At 40.1% G+C, this 17,545-nt stretch overlaps 1 protein-coding gene across 1 annotated transcript in view; it reads right to left on the bottom strand.

Annotated features, from left to right (window-relative positions):
• The window catches only part of MEF2A (myocyte enhancer factor 2A), a 47,843-nt gene that overhangs the window by 10,937 nt on the left and 19,361 nt on the right, over positions 1 to 17,545 (bottom strand). The window contains 4 exon segments of the mRNA XM_014308337.2: positions 1,541 to 1,731; positions 11,644 to 11,703; positions 11,804 to 12,056; positions 15,121 to 15,252. Of these exon segments, the coding sequence (XP_014163812.1) occupies positions 1,541 to 1,731; positions 11,644 to 11,703; positions 11,804 to 12,056; positions 15,121 to 15,252 (636 nt within the window).

Genomic DNA, 17,545 nt, shown 5'->3' with positions numbered 1-17,545 from the left:
TAAAAATAGCATTGCTTTCAAATGAAAGAAAAAGTCACGTTTGTGCTTCAGGATTTTGATTCATTTTAATTAATAATGTGGATTTGCTACCTGATTCTGTAGATAATACTGCTAGAAATGTAATACTTGATGATATTCATGTCACATAAAACCTGCTGTACTGAGAGAACAATGGCTTTGGGGAAATTGGTGCAGCAAGAGCCTGGTGACCCCAAGGACACGGCTGCACACGGGGATGTGCAGCACGGCAGTCTCTGCCTGCACTGATCCAATAAACCAGCTCAGCAACAAAATACTGTTCACATACAACCATCATTCCATGCCAGCATCTACTCTGAAATCTCCTAATTCCCCCAAAAACACAGACAAACCCAAAGCTGAATATGATGTTGTTCTCCACAACACAACATTAAACAGGTGCTGTGCACCACTAACATCAGAACTGCATTAATGCTTCTATTTCTATTTAAAAGTGTAATTGTCATTGTAATGATCAGCCAGTGTTCTTCCTATCTCTCCTACACTTCAGTATTCCTAGAAAAACCTTTTTTTTTCAAGAATCATTACTCTGAGGCTAATTATAGCTTTTGTTACTTGGATTAATTTGACATTATTCATCATGAGTACCAGTAACAAATGTAAGCACTTGCTGTAGCTTAAAGACAAATAGGAATTATACAGAGAGTACTTGTGTTGTTTATATCCTGCTCCTCCTGGTTATGGCCCATTCTTCCATATGCAGAAAACATCCACAGAGACACTGAAAATTTCTACATGGCAGCAAAAAACGAGGACCAAAGGATTTGGCCAAGTAAATTAAAGGAAAAACACAGTAACACTTCCTGCAAGACCTGTTCTGGGCTGGAGGCCGTGGCTGCCTCATGGCTGACACAAACCCGTGTGCTATTCCCAGCCTGGCTGGACAAACACTGGTGCCAGAGAGCAGAGCAGCCCTGCAGAGCACTCAGTGCCCTTTGATGGCCCTGCTGGGGACACGAGAGCCCCGAGGACAGGCAAGGGCACGTTCCACGGTGCCACATCACAGCAGTGCTGCTCTCAGCCCTTCCTCACCACAGAAGCTGCACTTCACATCCCACAGCCATTACGACCCAGGAAAAACAGGTACAAAATGTGCTTTAGGGCACATTAATAGAGCTCACATCACCAATAAGATCAGCCATTCCTCCACGGAATAATGGATAGCCCTTTTTAAAACCCACATCCTCCAAACCACCGGAGTTCTCAGTACCAAGTCAGAGGGATGTCAGATCAAAACACCCCAGCCCTGTCTCTATGATTGTGCTCTTACCACATTCAGGTCAGACTGCTGTTTTACAGCTGTAAAAATTCCTTACAAGCTGAACTTCTCCCCACATCACAATCTGTACTTCTGATTTTCATCAGTGGCATTTCAGAATACAAACACCCCTCTATTCCTGTACCCCATGGTAAGCAGATGAGACAGTTTCTCCCTGTGCATGTGGGCAGAACAGCCCATTTCCCCAAAGCCAGACCCAGAACTCTAAATCTTTTAACTCACCAGTGGTGGCATCATGCCCTTGCTGGAGGGTGGGATGACGACACGGAGGTCGGGTTTGCGGTTGTTCATGCCAAGGTTTCCTCCTCCTGGTGGAGGTGGGGACTTGGTAGGCATGACTTTGCCTAGGCCATTCCCACCACCACTGGTACCAAGTAGACTTGGTGAAGCTCGGGAATTCACAAACCCATTTCCTGAAAGAGGAAAAACGAATGGACCGTAAGACTGAGGAGAAGGACAATACAAAATTTTGGTGCTCACGAAGCAGTTATGAAATATTTATTTCGTAAAACTTCCGATAACAAACTTCCCACAAGGGGCTGAGTATTGAACATTTGAACAAACACAAACCACTCTGGCCAGAGGATCAATATGGAAAGGGAATATCACTTCAAGGGCACGCTGTGGCAGCTTAAACGCTGAGAAGAGCAAATTGCCAAAGAACTATTTCTAATAACATCCGTTGTGTTTAGTTTGCCCTTTGAAGCTCCTCCAGGCTGAGCCTGCAGAAAAGTGAGGGTTTTGCACAACCCCACTTGGTCCCCACCCCCACAGAGAGGGAATGGACTACGCTGAATTGCTGCTGTGAGAACAAAAGATCAGCTCTTAAAGTCTCTGTTTCTAAAATTTATTCTTCACATACCTCCAAGACATGTAGGACTAATTTCAGTATCAATACTTACTGTCTGATTATTATATTTAGCAACAATGAGGGGAACAAATCCTTTCCCTTCAAATTCATTCCAGATATACACATCATTTATGCCCACAGGTTTAACAAAGTCTTTGTCTTACTCCTGGTACTCATTATAAGTGGAATTGGACAAGCCAAAGCCTGCAGGTCCAGGATTCAGCACTGAAATCTCCAAGAGTTAAATACGCTCAAGGCAGAGGCCTCAGCTTACACTCAGAACTGACCAGAAAACAGCACCAAGGCAGTAAATCAGTCAAGTGCCAGTATTCTATTTTCCCATCCTGACAGAAGCACCAATCATGTTAACCAAAATATATTTCTCAGAAAAAATTTTAAAGCCACATTCCAATCACAGAAACATATTTATAGCAACAATTCCCAAAATACACAAACCTTATTCAGCTGCAAACAGAAAAAAAGTTGTTAAGGAGAATTTTGCAACAGGGAACCCTATAGTTCACCCTACAGAACCTGTGTGTGTGTGTGTATAAATAAACACAATTCATAGTAAGATTCTGTTTGCACTAACACTGCAGGTCTGAAAGCAGCTTTTATAGGCACAATCAGGGAAAAGTCTGTGAGACAAAGTTCACTGTGTGGGAAATTCTCTCTTAATCGCCCATAGCGCCACGCTGGCATGAATTTTGCATTATTATTCTAATTTGAATAGGCCCCTATGCCCAATCCAATTTTATTGCATTAAATACATATTAATCTAAAAGCAATTAAAATAAGAAAGTTGTCAGTGTCACATTCTACCTTCTTTAGCAACATTGTTAATGCCTTTAAAAGCACAGCAAGAAGGAAGAACAGCAACATGTCTGAGCAAAGGCAAAAAACTTCATGGAGGTGCCTGGTACCACCAAGATACTCAGCCAGGGCACACTGAGAACCTCGATGGGAATTCACCAGGATGCTGTGAGGAGGCCTCCTCTGGATTTACTCACTATGTGCATTTCCCACTGTGCCAAAAGCCTGACCATACATGGATGATCTGATATGTCCCCTGAGTTTTCCAAGGTTAACAGAGCAAGCAGCAGTCATTCTAATTTAGTACTTTCCTGAAGCATTTGCATAGGAGGTATGGGAATATGACTTTTAACTCAGAACTTATGGGGGAAAGAAGGAACACACCAGAAAGTAAAGTTTTTAATGTCAGCATTCTTCCTTCTGTATTAAAAACCACAGCAAAAACTGATTTTGTGATTAAAGCATCTACATTTCTCAGCAGAAAACAGCAGAATTTATTCAGATGCTTCTAGGTTAGAGATAAAATTTAGGTGGAGTGGTTGAAAAGCTGGGTTGGAGCTGAGAATACACACTAGAGCTAAATATATTCTTGACTGGTAGGAGAAAACTCTCCACAGCTGGGTCACATGGAAAAACCAACAAGCCAAAAGGAGAAATTTAGTTCTGTGCTACCCTTAAGGCTCCTGAAACAGAGATGGTTTTCGTAGAATCTTGATTTTGTTAACACAGTTATGCATCAATTCCTATCCATTATAAATGAGAGCAGCATGAGCTACAGCCAGCCTGCAGAGATTGAGAGACATCCTACACAATGGACAGAGTAAAAATTAAATGGATTTGCAAACACTCTAGGGAGGAAAAATACCAGAAAATGGCATAATTTTCACCAAATTATATCTGAAACTTTGTTATGGCATTCCCATTTTCAGCAAAAATGCCAGAGCATTTAAAGAACTTACTGTTACAACGGAAGTAAAGTCTGGGCTTTAATGCAACAATAAATACCATTTTATTACTCACTGGGGCTGTCAGTGTCACCTTTCCAAGGCAGGGCTGTGAGCAGTGAGCAGTTTAAGCTGCCCAACAATCCCATTCTGTACAAACAGTGGGGTTCTGTACACTTTGGGCCATCCTATGATACCATTTCCTGTCCTCTGGTTCAAGTATTTCGGTAGCCCGCGTGTTAAATCTGGACAGTGTCTCTCTTCCACACCCAATCCAGTCATTTCCTGAGCCCTTATTCCAGGGCTCTGCCAATCCTTCAGAAACATTCCATGCTTTTAGTGGTGCTGTCAAAAACAACAAACTCTCTGCCACTGCCTGCTCTGCGCAGTATCAGGCGGCAGCAGGGCAGAGTCAAAGCATTTCTTCTGACAAAAGGCTGAGCACTTCTCAAAAGGAGTGTTTAGAATAAATTAAAACGGGAGAAACAGTAATAAAAAATCTCCTAAGTGTGCAATACTATGGGTATGAATCCAACAGCAGCCCTTTGTGATAAAGAGCTGGCACTGAACACTGAGCAAACACTGGAGTGTCTGTATCGATCACCTGAAGGATCATATGCTGGGGCTGCAATAAGAGTGCGGAATATTCTTTTTTAGTATGAAACTTCAAGCCTTTTCCCTTTTAATAATCTAACAAGAAAATCAAATTACCAGTTAAGAGTGAAAGGATAACTAAATGTGTGGTATTTCTTAGAGCAAGGTCAGGAGCCAGAAAAAGATAATGAGCACAGGATGATGCAACTACACAGCCCTTTGCCAAACCGAGCCTTAATAACCCCATAAATTTTACTTGCTATTTCATATAATACAGAAATTGCTTCTACCCTACCTGCTATAGATCTTCCCCAAAGACAATACTTTATGTTTAAAAATGTTTTCAAACTGGAAATCGAAACAGAATATAAAATCCCACATATGTGTAAAAATACAACCGTTTTTACTTCCAAAGGAAGAGTTTTATTTAACTTTAATTCCTTAAAACAGACGTGAAAGCATGTCCAAAACAGTCCTTTGGAAAACAGACACCAATGCAAATATAAGCTCTCAATTATATGAATCATAATTTAGTTAGATTTGATGATAACAAAACCTGCCAACGTACATTAGCTTACTTCTTGTTTAGTCAGAAAGTGTTTACTTTTGAAGGAACTTCTTTTCTGAAGTGAAATGTTACAACCCACCCATGATACCAACTGGATATTCTGCCTTCAGAGACATAATACAGCTTAATCTCATTTACTGTCCTGCAGCCCAAGACACAGCATTCAATTACATGAGCCAGACTCATATTTCACTATATAAATCACATCAGCTGAAACAATGAACACACGTGGCTGGAAAGTACTCCATGTACTTATTACTACTCAAGGAATAAATTACAGGCATTGATGCCATTTATCTTCCTTTTTGGTGTGGTTTTTTTTTTTGTTGTTGTTTTTGGGGTGGTTTTTTTGGTTGTGGTTTTTTTTAGGGTTTTTGGGTTTTGTTTTTTGTTTGTTTGTTTTTGTGTTTTGGGTTTTTTTTGCTGTTGTTCATTTCACAGAAAGACTGAACACAGTTATACAAAAGCTTTGGAATAATTGTGGACAAGCAGCTAAGCCATGTAAGATTAAGCAAAAGTAAGGATTGTAGTAAAGAAATATTTATGCCTCCAGTGATATCATAAAAGCCAACAGACGTCACACAATTAGAAGCAAACTGAAAATTGTGTTTGCAACAAGCCATTGATTCACAAGGCATCAGGAGGCCAGATAAGATCTACTGGAGGAAAACATTTACATGAAGAACCTTGGGCAGGGGGACATATTGCAAGTAAAACCAACAATAGCATTTCTGTGTGCATTAGTTGCTCAATTTGTTTACTGTGGGGTTAGTATGACAGATTCAAGTGCAAATTAAAAACAGCATATGCCATTCCTACCATTTTCAGCTCTGTACAGCACTCACTGCTGATTCTGCCATTGTTTCAAAAAGCTCCAGTTCTATACTGGCTTTGGAAAGAATTTACTGTAATATCTCAAGGAATCTGAAATAAATGTATTTCTACTGATCTTTACAAATCAATACCTCAGATAATACTACAATTAGAGTTAAAATATACCTTTGATAGTTATATAAGGTCTTGAAATATGTCTAACATGTAAGATTTATGCTTCTAAGGCAGTGCTTTAGATATTAGAAGGTAGAAAAAAAGAAAAAAAGAAATACACATGACTAAATGTCAAGGGAATGCTTAGTCATGTTACAGAACTTTAAAAACAGCTCATTTCCCAGGTTATTGGAAATTTTCTTTTGCCTACAGCTACATAAAAGGAGAAAGAATTTTTAAGGATATTTAGAATTTAAAGGGGTGGTTATTGTTCAGAATGCAATAGCAAACCTAAATAAAGGCATATTGCTCTTGCAGCTGAGTGAAACATCAACAGCAACTGGATGTCCTTTAGGTCTTCTGTCAATTAGACAGACTACAGTTAATTACATCAGTTTACTTCCTAAACTTGCTGATTTCTGTGCGTCTATATAAAGCCAATGTAAAGAGTGGCAAAGAAAGGAGGAGAGGAATGACATGTTTACAACAACCTGGGATGTGGCAGTGTATCCTGGGCAAGGGGACATTATGTAAATGTTGAGACTTATTTTAACCCAGCTGGGAGATTAATAATTTGTTCTCTGTATGGCAAATTCTAACCAGAATTGTCATGCACCTCTCAGTAAATCAGAAATTTTGGTAACATAACAAAAATACAGCAAGATATGAAATTTCAACTGAAACCAAGGGTAGTTCGGGGACTGAACTGACCTCATGTCATGCAGATGGGTGGTTTCCAAGGAGAAAGAGCTTCAGTAAAAAAAAAAAAACAAACACTTTCTTCTTGCCAGCACATTTTTAATGCCAATTTCAGCCACTCATTTCTTGTGAGCTGATTTCATCAGAGAGAGACGGATGGATCAGCCTTTGTTAGCAAAGGAAAAGGTTCAGCTCACACCCTATGGAACAGCTGCTCTGTAGCCCACTCCCAGAAGTCCCTTTCCTTCAGGAGAGCCTGGCAGCTGTAGCAGTCTATAGGCTGGATGTTCCTCAGGGATGCCTGAGCCCCTTCCCTGGAGGAGGTGAAGCCCTGCCTGCTGCACTGACCTGTCCTGCCAGAGACCAGAGCAAGGCAAAGCCACCATGGCCTGACACTGCTGAGAGCAGGAACCTCTGTGTGCTGCATTTGGCAGCAGGTGAACAAACACTGAAGTCAGATCCCTTTCCACACAGCTGGGAAGTGAGGAGCTCTCACTAGGGAAACACTGCCTGGGACTGCTCCTACCTGCCACACTGAAGAGGAAGCCCAGACCTGAAATAGCACAGGAGTGCACAGCCTGAAGTAGGAACATGCTGTCAGGGTTTATCTGCAGCTGTTTTTCCTATTTATTTACAACTGCTTTCCTAAGGTGGTCCTCTGCCACAGGGCCAAGGCTTGGAGCTGATGCAGGTTAATAGGCTGGCAAAGGGACATTGTGAAAATGTCAGAGTGGGGCAGAGGCAGAAGAAAGTTGCTCTCTTAAGGAAGATGCTGATGGCATCAATGCAGAACGTTTGCCTGAAACTGCAAGAGGTGTTTTTCAGGAGTCAGTTGGACACCCCTGTCTCTCATTTCACAAACCAAACTCGACTAGAAAGGTGTGCACAGAGAGCCTTTCTGTTACTGAAGCCTCTGGTGCACTCCAGATTGCTGCAGATTCAGACTTGCTCAAAACCAAGCTCAGAGATTATTTTATCCTCCCCCATCAGCCAAGCCCTCAAGACAAAGAGAACCATTTACAGGTGTGGCTATTCCCAGTTCTGTCTTGATCCCTTTCTGGCAATTCCAAGCAGTTTACAGGTGTGTGCAAGCTGTCAGTGGCACCTCTGCAAAACCCCTCCTCAGGCTAGGATAAAAGACCACACATGATCTACACTGACTCTTAGTAGAGATCCAACAGCTCACCAGATACAGCTTTTCCAGCAGATATACCCTTCAGTTCTGCTCCAAAGAAAATCAGTATTCCTGAGGTTACTTCACATTCTCAGAACCTAAAGATTAGTGAGGACATTAGAGAAGATATAGCTCTGGAACAAAGAGGAGAAATTCAGTACTCAAGCAGACCAGACCTTTTTATCCATTCTCCTGGTAAAAATGCAAGAGGAAAGAAAATTTTTCTTTTTTTCTTCTTTTCCAAAAGATTAACTGTGTCCTTAATCTGCATTATTGATCAGAAGGGCTATTTCACTGACACATAAATTTACAGACAGAAAATACTGTGTCTTTGTGAAATCATAAACAGCATCCACTTCCAAAAATTCCTTAAGAATCCCCTGGGACTGGGAAGAACTTAGGTCTCAAGGTTTGTGGTTTTCATGCAGCCTTGGCACTGAAAACCAGCTCAGGTCCTTGGCATGGTTCTGGCTCAAGACCACACGTGAAAGGTGTGGAAGAAAAAGTAGAGACTGAGTAACTGTGGTGCTACTTCTGAGCTTTTCTGGTTCTCAGAGTCCTCAAGGATGGCACAAGACCACTGCAAGTGCATTTCATTGGGAACCTGGGGATGCTTCATGGGGTGATACCAATCTACTGGAACACAGCAAAGCAGAACTCATGGCAAACTGGAATGTCATCCATCCATCCATCCATCCATGCATCCATCCATGCATCCATGCATCCATCCATGCATCCATCCATGCATCCATCCATGCATCCATGCATCCATGCATCCATGCATCCATGCATCCATGCATCCATGCATCCATGCATCCATGCATCCATGCATCCATGCATCCATCCATCCATCCATCCATCCATCCATCCATCCATCCATCCATCCATCCATCCATCCATCTATCCATCCATCCCTAAGCCAAAGAAACTCTCCGCTCTATCTGGGCACGTGATGCTCTACTTTGCCTGAAGTGTTCTCCCCATCCTGGTGATATGACACTCCTGGAGCACGTTTGATGCCCATTGAACATTGACCAGGAGCAACAAGATCATCGATGATCTAGCTCAGAAACATTTGATCTAATCAACAGAAAAAATAAATCAGCTCTAGAGCAAACTCCATTATAATGCTGGATATTTTTTCCCTCTCAAAACTGGTATATTTGCCAAGTAAAAATTTTCAGCAAATGTTTTTTATGTGGTGGGTAGAATTTTAAAAATATTACAAAATGAAAATGCTTTTTCAGAGTTATGACAGCTGCATGTGAAGTAAGCTCTCAGTATTATAAAGTGATCACAAAATTTTCTGTTCTGGATATAAAAAACCACCTACCAATCTTTGCTACAACATGCAGATATTTTTACTCAAAGTTATTTTCCACAGAAAAACTGTTAAGTTGGCAGATTGACTGCTAAAGCAAATCATTTCCATTCCAATCAAGTTACACAGGACTTGAGAAAAGGACTTGTGTGAACTCAGTATGAGCCATTTTATGCAACATCTTTGTTTGAGCTGGGTCCCAAATAAGCAAGATAACCTTTACTTGCTTGCTACTAAGAGATGAAGGCATGTAAGTGTCTTTCAAGAAAATGAGAACAAAACCTCAGATTCCCAAGAACTTCATAATTTTTTTCATAATTGAAGAAGATGGAGTTTTCCTTTATTAATTTATTTATAAGATAATATATGGGAATATGAATATGCCAGTACTCCATCTTTACCTCTGACATCACTCCTATAAATTGTGAGCTGCAAATTTGGCACGTGACCTTTTACTAAAGCCACAGGAGAATTCTCCATTCCTGAGAAGTTAAAAAAAAAACCAACCGGGAAGCTAAAAGCAGAAAATACATTTTTTAAAGTGAATTCTACAATAAATGCAGCAAGAAACTAAAACCATTATTGTCTGCAGACATAATTAACATGAGATACATTTCAACAGCAGCTGTCAAGCTCAAGTTGACAGCAGATTTAGTCAATCTGGTTACGTATGATTTCTTGATTGTGGCTGTAACTGAGAAGGTTCCTGTGCACCTGTCAATAGTTACAAAGTTTTTATGCCAGAACTTACAGCAAGTGGAGCTCTGACAACTTTGGGTACCCCTCTAATTTAGCATTCTGGTGTTAACCAGGTATTTGAGTTTCACTAGATGTACTTAAAGATGTTCCCCTGTTCTTGTACAGTCACAACTCTCACTTGCATGACAAACCTTTCTAGAAGTGAGTGGGTATATGTATAACATCTTGGGTGTGATATTCTGCAAAGTAAGAGATAAGTGATGCATTTTGACTTTTTACATAAACTATTAATAAATGCAAGGAGGAAACCATTTTACTGCATTAAATATGTCCCCCAAGCTGCTGCAACTGGGCATTTCTAGAGTTCGATATCCTATAACCACTGTTTTATTTGCTTATTGAAGGAAGGAGTCTTAAATCTGAAGCTTCTCTTAATAAAGCCTGATTTGGGAAAAGAGGCCTGAAACAGCCTGATAATAAACTTATTTAGTCTGACCTGAAAAATTCTATGGAAATCAACATCTGACCTCTACAGTTTCTAAAAATAGTAATCTTTTTTCAACTGAGGAATCTTCCTCCATTTAAAATCTTGCTTACCTGATGGAAACCACTCTTTAATATTTCATATCTTTGCTGCACATAGCCAAGGAGTGGATAAAGAGTGGAAAGTCAATCCTATGCTTTCAGCCTTGGAGAGTTACAGCATTTTTTATTCATCAATTCAATTGCCTGACTTGATGTTCAAAGAACTTTTTCCCAGCTGCCACACTAAGTAGCCAGTGGGCAAACACTGAAAGGTCAACAGTTGCTTCTCTAATTCCATGCTATGAACACTTCCCAAGGGGAGTTGGGTGTGTTTGCAAAACTGACCTTCAGCCAGCCGGGCTTCTAGAGGCACAGGAGGAATGTGACCAAAGTGGGTGAGCTGTCATTTATTTTGTCTGTCTGTGGCACGACACATTTCAGTGGCTGCCTGCCCCTCTATCAGAGTGCTAAATTTTGTTTAGGGGAGACAAAATATTATTGAAATGAAAAAGTGCTATCATATATTTTTACTAAAGGCCAAAAAACATTGTGAATTTGATTTTTGGCGAGATCTCTAATTTGTTTTCAAAAGAAATTCTGATCATCATCCAAAACTAAGACAGATCCCAGCTATCAGTTTCCAAGATTTATTGCTTTCTTCGTGTAATTGCTAGAAAATGATTAGCAAGATACACATGGCAATACAAACAACACAGTCTGTATTTGCTTCATTCTGATTGGCACCACAACCAGCATCAAACATCCAGGTCCTGCAAATACTGAAGTTGAGAACTGAGCTGAGCTGAGCTGCCTTTAGTGCAATAGTTCAGATTTGGCAAACATAAGATGTTTCTAGAATGCTGTAATGACACCTGTAGAGAAACACAAAAGCAGCAGCATGCTACTACTGAAAACCACTAAAATAAAAAAGGCAAATATTACTGAAGTGGAAAGGGCACAGCAGTAAAAAGTTAAATGCCTGATAATAATTTGTAAAACTTGACAATAACAGTGCAGCTAAAAAAAAAACCACCTTTGTTCTCCCACAGCCACTTTTTCCAAAGAGTCAAAATAAAAAATTGCTTTTGAAAAACTGAGAAACTGAAACCACGAGACTATTTTTTATAACAAAGACACGATACTGCACTTACCCACTGGACTGGTACCAGCTCCATTTGGCACTGAAAGATCAGTTGTCCCCAGCATTCCACCTAATCAAAATAAGCCAGAGCATTAAACTGACTCGCCCCATTACAGTATCATGGAATTCTGTATGTCAAAACTTGAGCTGTGCAAATGCACAGACAGCACTGAGAGCCTGTTACTCAGGAGGGCTCCTGTGGGCTCTGGCAGGGGATGCCCAAGTGTGGAAGGAGGGGCAGCAGCAGCAGCAGCAGCACCTGGCGCTCTGGGGTGGGGACAGCATGGTGGTGTCCGTCAGAGAGGAGCTGGCAGCCAGGGATGGGGACACCAGGGAGCTCCCGGGGTTGCTGTAGGTTAAAGTGTTGGGGTTGGACACTGGAACCGTCACCGACATGGAGAAGTTCTGGGCGGGCAAGCCGGGCTGCGGGAGAGAAGACGAGGAACAAGGAGACAGCGCCGTTAGCATTAACTGTGTTTGCAGAAACAGCACATCAGAAAAATTCTGTCACGGCAGTTTGCTGGTTTTTATTAAAGTTAATTCTGTTAGTTTTTAAACTCTATTAAGCGTACAGTTTTAAAACATCCATTTGTTGTAAAGTATGGTGTTAAATTCTTATACATCACATAATTTACAGTGCCAAAGAATTACTCCAACTTCTCAAATATGTAAAGTTCAAGCACAGAAAACTAGAAGTATTCACATGAATTCATAAGCTTATAAATACAATAAATCTAACAGTTAATTTGGATTATTACAAAGCAATGACAAGCTAAACATGTCTACAAATCAATGAATTGTTGTACCTTCAAAATGGAAGCATAAACATGCACGTTACAAACAATAATCACACAAAAAAGAACAAGTTAGTAATAATAACATTTTCTAGTAATAACTTTGCCAATATATTGCTATTAATGTCTCACACTTTGTTTTTCAACAGATTAAAAAAAATAAACAAATCTTTATAATATCACAAAGTTAAATAACTTGAATTTAAACATTTCAGGCTCCCCAAACCCCTGCTTTAATAACCATTCCATCTTTCTTGCAAATCTGATTTTTTTAATTCTAGTTTTTACAGCATTATTTAAAAGGCAACTGTTTTCTGCAGTATATATGTTTGTTATTCAACAGCTATTGAATCAAAAGCTGAGCTGCCTGCCCATCTATGGTACTCATTTGGTCATGACTAACTTCTTTGGCCTTTGTCTCATTCCTATCCTTTGACAGTGATGGGTTTCTGAAACAAAAGGGACTATTTTTTTTCACAACTCTCATAATTACTGGAAACAAAACCATGACAGGTACAATTTAAGGACAAAACCCCAGTAGCATTTATTGGCAGAATAGAGAGAGGTGATAGCTATGATTAAGGGGTCAAAGGCAAATGACCAACACACATGACCTAGCAAGTACACTTTAAAAAATGCAATTTCATCATGTGTAGCTTAAAAATCACTCAGAATGATACTTCTGCATGAAAAGTGAGATAATACAAGAAATATAATAATAACTATACTAATTCAGAGAGCAGAATATATTCTCTACAAGAAACAAAATCTCTTACTAGTGAGAGCCAACAACAATGTCCCTACTGAAGCATTCTAAGAATAATCATCAATTTTTGGCACAGATGGAAGGAAAAATTAATGAAGCAAAACAACACAAAGCTAGCAAATCATTCACAGTATCTAACCAATGACAAGCCCTGCTGGTGCTTGTTTTCAGGGGAAACTACTGGAAACTACCCAGTATCTACCAAACCCAGGGTGTTTTTACACAGCACACTGTCAAGCAGCTCAAACTACACTGGAAATACCTGAAGTATGCTGAACACACTGCTAGGAGGGAACAGCTGGAACATTTTTTCTGTAGGTTTCTCAATACAGAACCAATAAGTGACAGCCTCCCCCCACACCTTACAATAAAGGCTGTCTGCCCATCTATGGTGTTCACTTGGTTACGACCGAATTCTTCACGCTTTGCCTCATTCCTATCCTTTGACAGCAATGAGTGCTCGAGAACAAGAGAAACTGTGTTCTTATACAGCCCCAGAAGTACTGGAAACAGAAACATAATTGGTCAAATTTGAGTTACAAACACAGAGTTGTAGAGCTAAAAAATAATGTTGCCCTTTTTATTTACACTGATGTCCACATTTGGGCTGTTCCCCAAAAACCCATTTAGCTGTAACATACTGAGACATGAGGCCTGAAGATGTCTCAACACAGAAATGTCGGATACCAAAATCTTCAAAACAAAGAAAACCCAAAATATATTGGCTTTATTCAAGCATAACAGAAGTGATGCTGGGTGCCATGACTGTCAGTTTGCTGTTCAGCCCCCAGAGATCTCTTAGGCTCTGAACGATGAAATGATTTCCAATATCAGCAGTCATTTGGAGACACTACTCAAGTGCCCCAGGGTCTGTGCAGATTAACCCACCCAGTTCATCTCCTTTAACTGCTACAAGATTTGTATTCTTAAAATATTCAAAGGCTGTGCCAGAGCCCTGTATGATTTTTCTTTGAAAATACTTAGTAATACTCAACACTAACTGATTTTTGTAGGTGGAAATTAAATGTCACCGTGAACACCTCCACAAAGAACATGCAACATTTCCACTCCTTTTATCCCCAAACTGAAGTTCTGGAGCCAAGTGACTTATGGCTGCACATTGGGTTGGCACTTGGCAGAAAATTATCAAATATCCTTCAGTGTTCAAGGAAGTATCTGTTGGAATTTCAGAGGACCAATCTTCTGAGGCTCTAATTCTGCAGCAGCCTTGATTTTAAATATCTAAATAACTTTCTACAACCAGACTTGAGCAAAATAAATTCTACTGGTTAAATGACAAAATTAATCCAATTCTATTTGCCTGCTTGTCACATACTGTAAAATCTTGATCACAGACAGATGAAGACCTACAAGATGTAAATAAACGATCCTACACCCCACAACAAAAACCTATCTTGGTAAATATATTTTAGGTAGGATTAGGTAATGCAGTAGGCTCGTGAAATTTTGAAATGTTGTCTTGTATTCCAAAGGTATGAAAAACTGGGAGTGCAAAACCCAAGCAAGAGATGATTCTTCTTATTCTTTACAATAAAATGTATTTCAACAAGACCAGGTATCACAACCTCATTTTTCCTCAGAAGTCCTTTTCCCTTCTCAAGCCATTACATCCTCTTGTCTTTGAAGTTGTTTTCAGTGGTAAGCAAACACCATGAAAATTCTCATGCATGTAAGAGAAGCACAAACCATACTTTAGTACTCACTGCGATTTTATGATTCCGCATCATATTATCAAACTCTTCATTAATTTTTTTATATTTTTCTTCTGTATGTGGCGTGAGCACATATGAAGTGTCAGGGTCCGGGCTGTCGCACCCTCTGTGTTCCTTCTTGTTCAGAGCCTAAATAATGAAGTTAATAAAAAGGATCAACAAATAAAAAGTAGAGATAAAATAAAAGTACTTACAGGGCCTCGCTTGAAAATAAAATCACTATCTTCATTTAGTTTGCTGAATCTGTCCTCCGATAGTGGACTGTGCTCAAAGTAATCGTCAGCATCAGGGCTCTCACAACCATTAAGGCCTTTCTTTCTTAAGGTCTGAAATACAATTGGAAAATTCACATACAAATCATACTAACTTGCCAAGAAGTTTTGTACACTACTGAATCATTCAGAGCCCCTGAAACTACATTGAACTTTCACAGACAAAACTCACTGTGCAACAGACAGAATCAGTCTTTCACGATAGTGGCAAAGCACACAAAGAGAAAAGGTTCACCCAGGTGCCCTCTCACAGGTAACTTCCCCCTACAACCTCTTCATCTCCCAGCACTGCATGCAAAATCATTTTTAGACATTGGCTGCTGGAGAGAAGTTGCCTGACAAGGAACATTCAAGATCGTGGCAAAGGAGTTCATGTATTCACTGGTAATTAAAAGCCAGTTTACTTGATCTTTAATGAATTGATTTTAGCATCCCAATTTTAATATTCACATTTTAAAGAGCATACAGTTATATTCTGACAAACACAGTGGCTAGAATTCTGATCCAGTTAACTAACTGCAGGACATTAATATCTGTAACATGTGGTCTCAAAGGTTGACAAAGACAGGATCTTCCTGTCATCCTGCACGATAACAAGAACCGCAAAAAAGAAATTACATAATGCCTCTCTAAAATTACTTAGTTTGCTAAATATAAGCTTTTTCAGAGTCCTTCAGACTAACTTCATGGAGCTACTTCCTGTTTTCTGATGGAGAACTCACATCAACATCCCCTGGAAAAAATAAAGCAAGCTTGTCTACAATCCAGCCATTAAAGAAAGGATGTGAAACTACAGGTCTCGTGACCAAATTACAAGATATATTTGTATTTCTTGTTTTTCTTTTTTACCCTATTACACAATCAGAAATTTTTCTCTGCAAGCTCTAATTTATAACAAAACAGTATTTAAAGCACTACCTGTGAAAAAAAATTTGATGCTTTTTTTAAAGTTTCAAAAGGAAAGCAATAAAAATTTTAAACAGATATTTTATTCGTACATAAAGCAGCAGTAGGACCATACAGAGACGAGGGAGTTGCATACTTTCTTTCTGTCAGAAATTATCTATATTCCATGAATTTTACATTAAAACCCCTAAAGATCAGAAATCTGCCAGCTGCCGTTTCCAGTGCCACAAAAAACCCCCGTGTTTTCCGATAGAAGCAATTTCCATTACGCACTGAAATTCTGATTTACAAAACATTTTAGCTCATAGTATTCACCAGCATTTTTTTACTGTCAACTGATTTTTAGTACAATAAAAAATACATACTACTTCCTCACTATTCATATATATGCAAAATCCTGCTTATTTCTACCGCAGTTTGAAAGCAGGAATTGAAAATCCAATTCGCTGCCTGAAATTCTTTAATATCACAGTTCACCATAAGCTGCAATTCCTTCTCAAGTTTCCTGGCTTGCTCCACGTATCCCACACAGTATCTGGAACTCCCACAAAAATGTAATCACTAAATCAGCATATGGGGAAAACAGGTGTAGGCTCCTCCAGCACCTGTCACAGCTCTGATGCCGCTCCTCCAACCAATAGCCGGACACGTAAATGGACTTGGCCATACAAGGGCCGGCTGCTCGGCCTCTCAAGGTCGGAGCCTGTTATCCCTCTCGCAGCCCTTCCTAACAAGTCAGCCTGCCAGTCTGCTACACTTTGATATCAGCAGGGAAAATGTTAACGCTGGGTAATCTGGATTACACTTAACCCCTGCAGCCCACGGCGTTCTGGAAATAGAACCCAAATGTCTTTAGGCGCGTTGGGCGTCAGCGCGGGTGCCCGGCACACGATGACAGAGCTGCATGGAGGCTCTGCAAAGAAAGGGCTGCAAGACATGCACAGAGTGCAGCTCCTGTGACAAACATGCTGAGGCAACTCAAGTCTTGCAGCAAGGAGCTTCAGCAGAGTTCCTTTCGATAGTCTAAAAGAAATCTAGTGAAAGCTTTTAAATGTAATGCTGCCAACTCATCCCCCCCCCCAACGGTAAATTATCCTCCTCCGATTTAAACAAAAAGGAAGATATTTAAATGTAAAAATGCCTCCTTCCTCTCGGTGACTGTGTGTCATTTTTGCTAACAATGGGGTTAACTCTGCTTTGACTCCTGAGGAAGGAAAATGCCTCAGTATCTCCCGTTTCAGGCTCTGGAAACCGTCACTCCAGATGGGGTTCCTGTCATTGTGGAGGGATTTAAGCCACAGCTCCCTGTCACAGATAATAAGGCTGGGTCCAACAGCCAGAGCTCTGCCTCCTTATCACCAAAACACCAAGTGCCACTTGGAGGACCTGACCATAAAAAGCCTGCGAACTTTTATCAGTGCCCAGTAACACAATAGTAAAA

This window comes from Geospiza fortis, unplaced genomic scaffold, assembly GCF_000277835.1.
Source record: "Geospiza fortis unplaced genomic scaffold, GeoFor_1.0 scaffold2, whole genome shotgun sequence".
Taxonomy (NCBI): Eukaryota; Metazoa; Chordata; class Aves; order Passeriformes; family Thraupidae; genus Geospiza; species Geospiza fortis.
The sequence above is the reverse complement of the archived record's forward strand: the minus strand, read 5'-3'. Positions and strand labels throughout refer to the sequence as shown.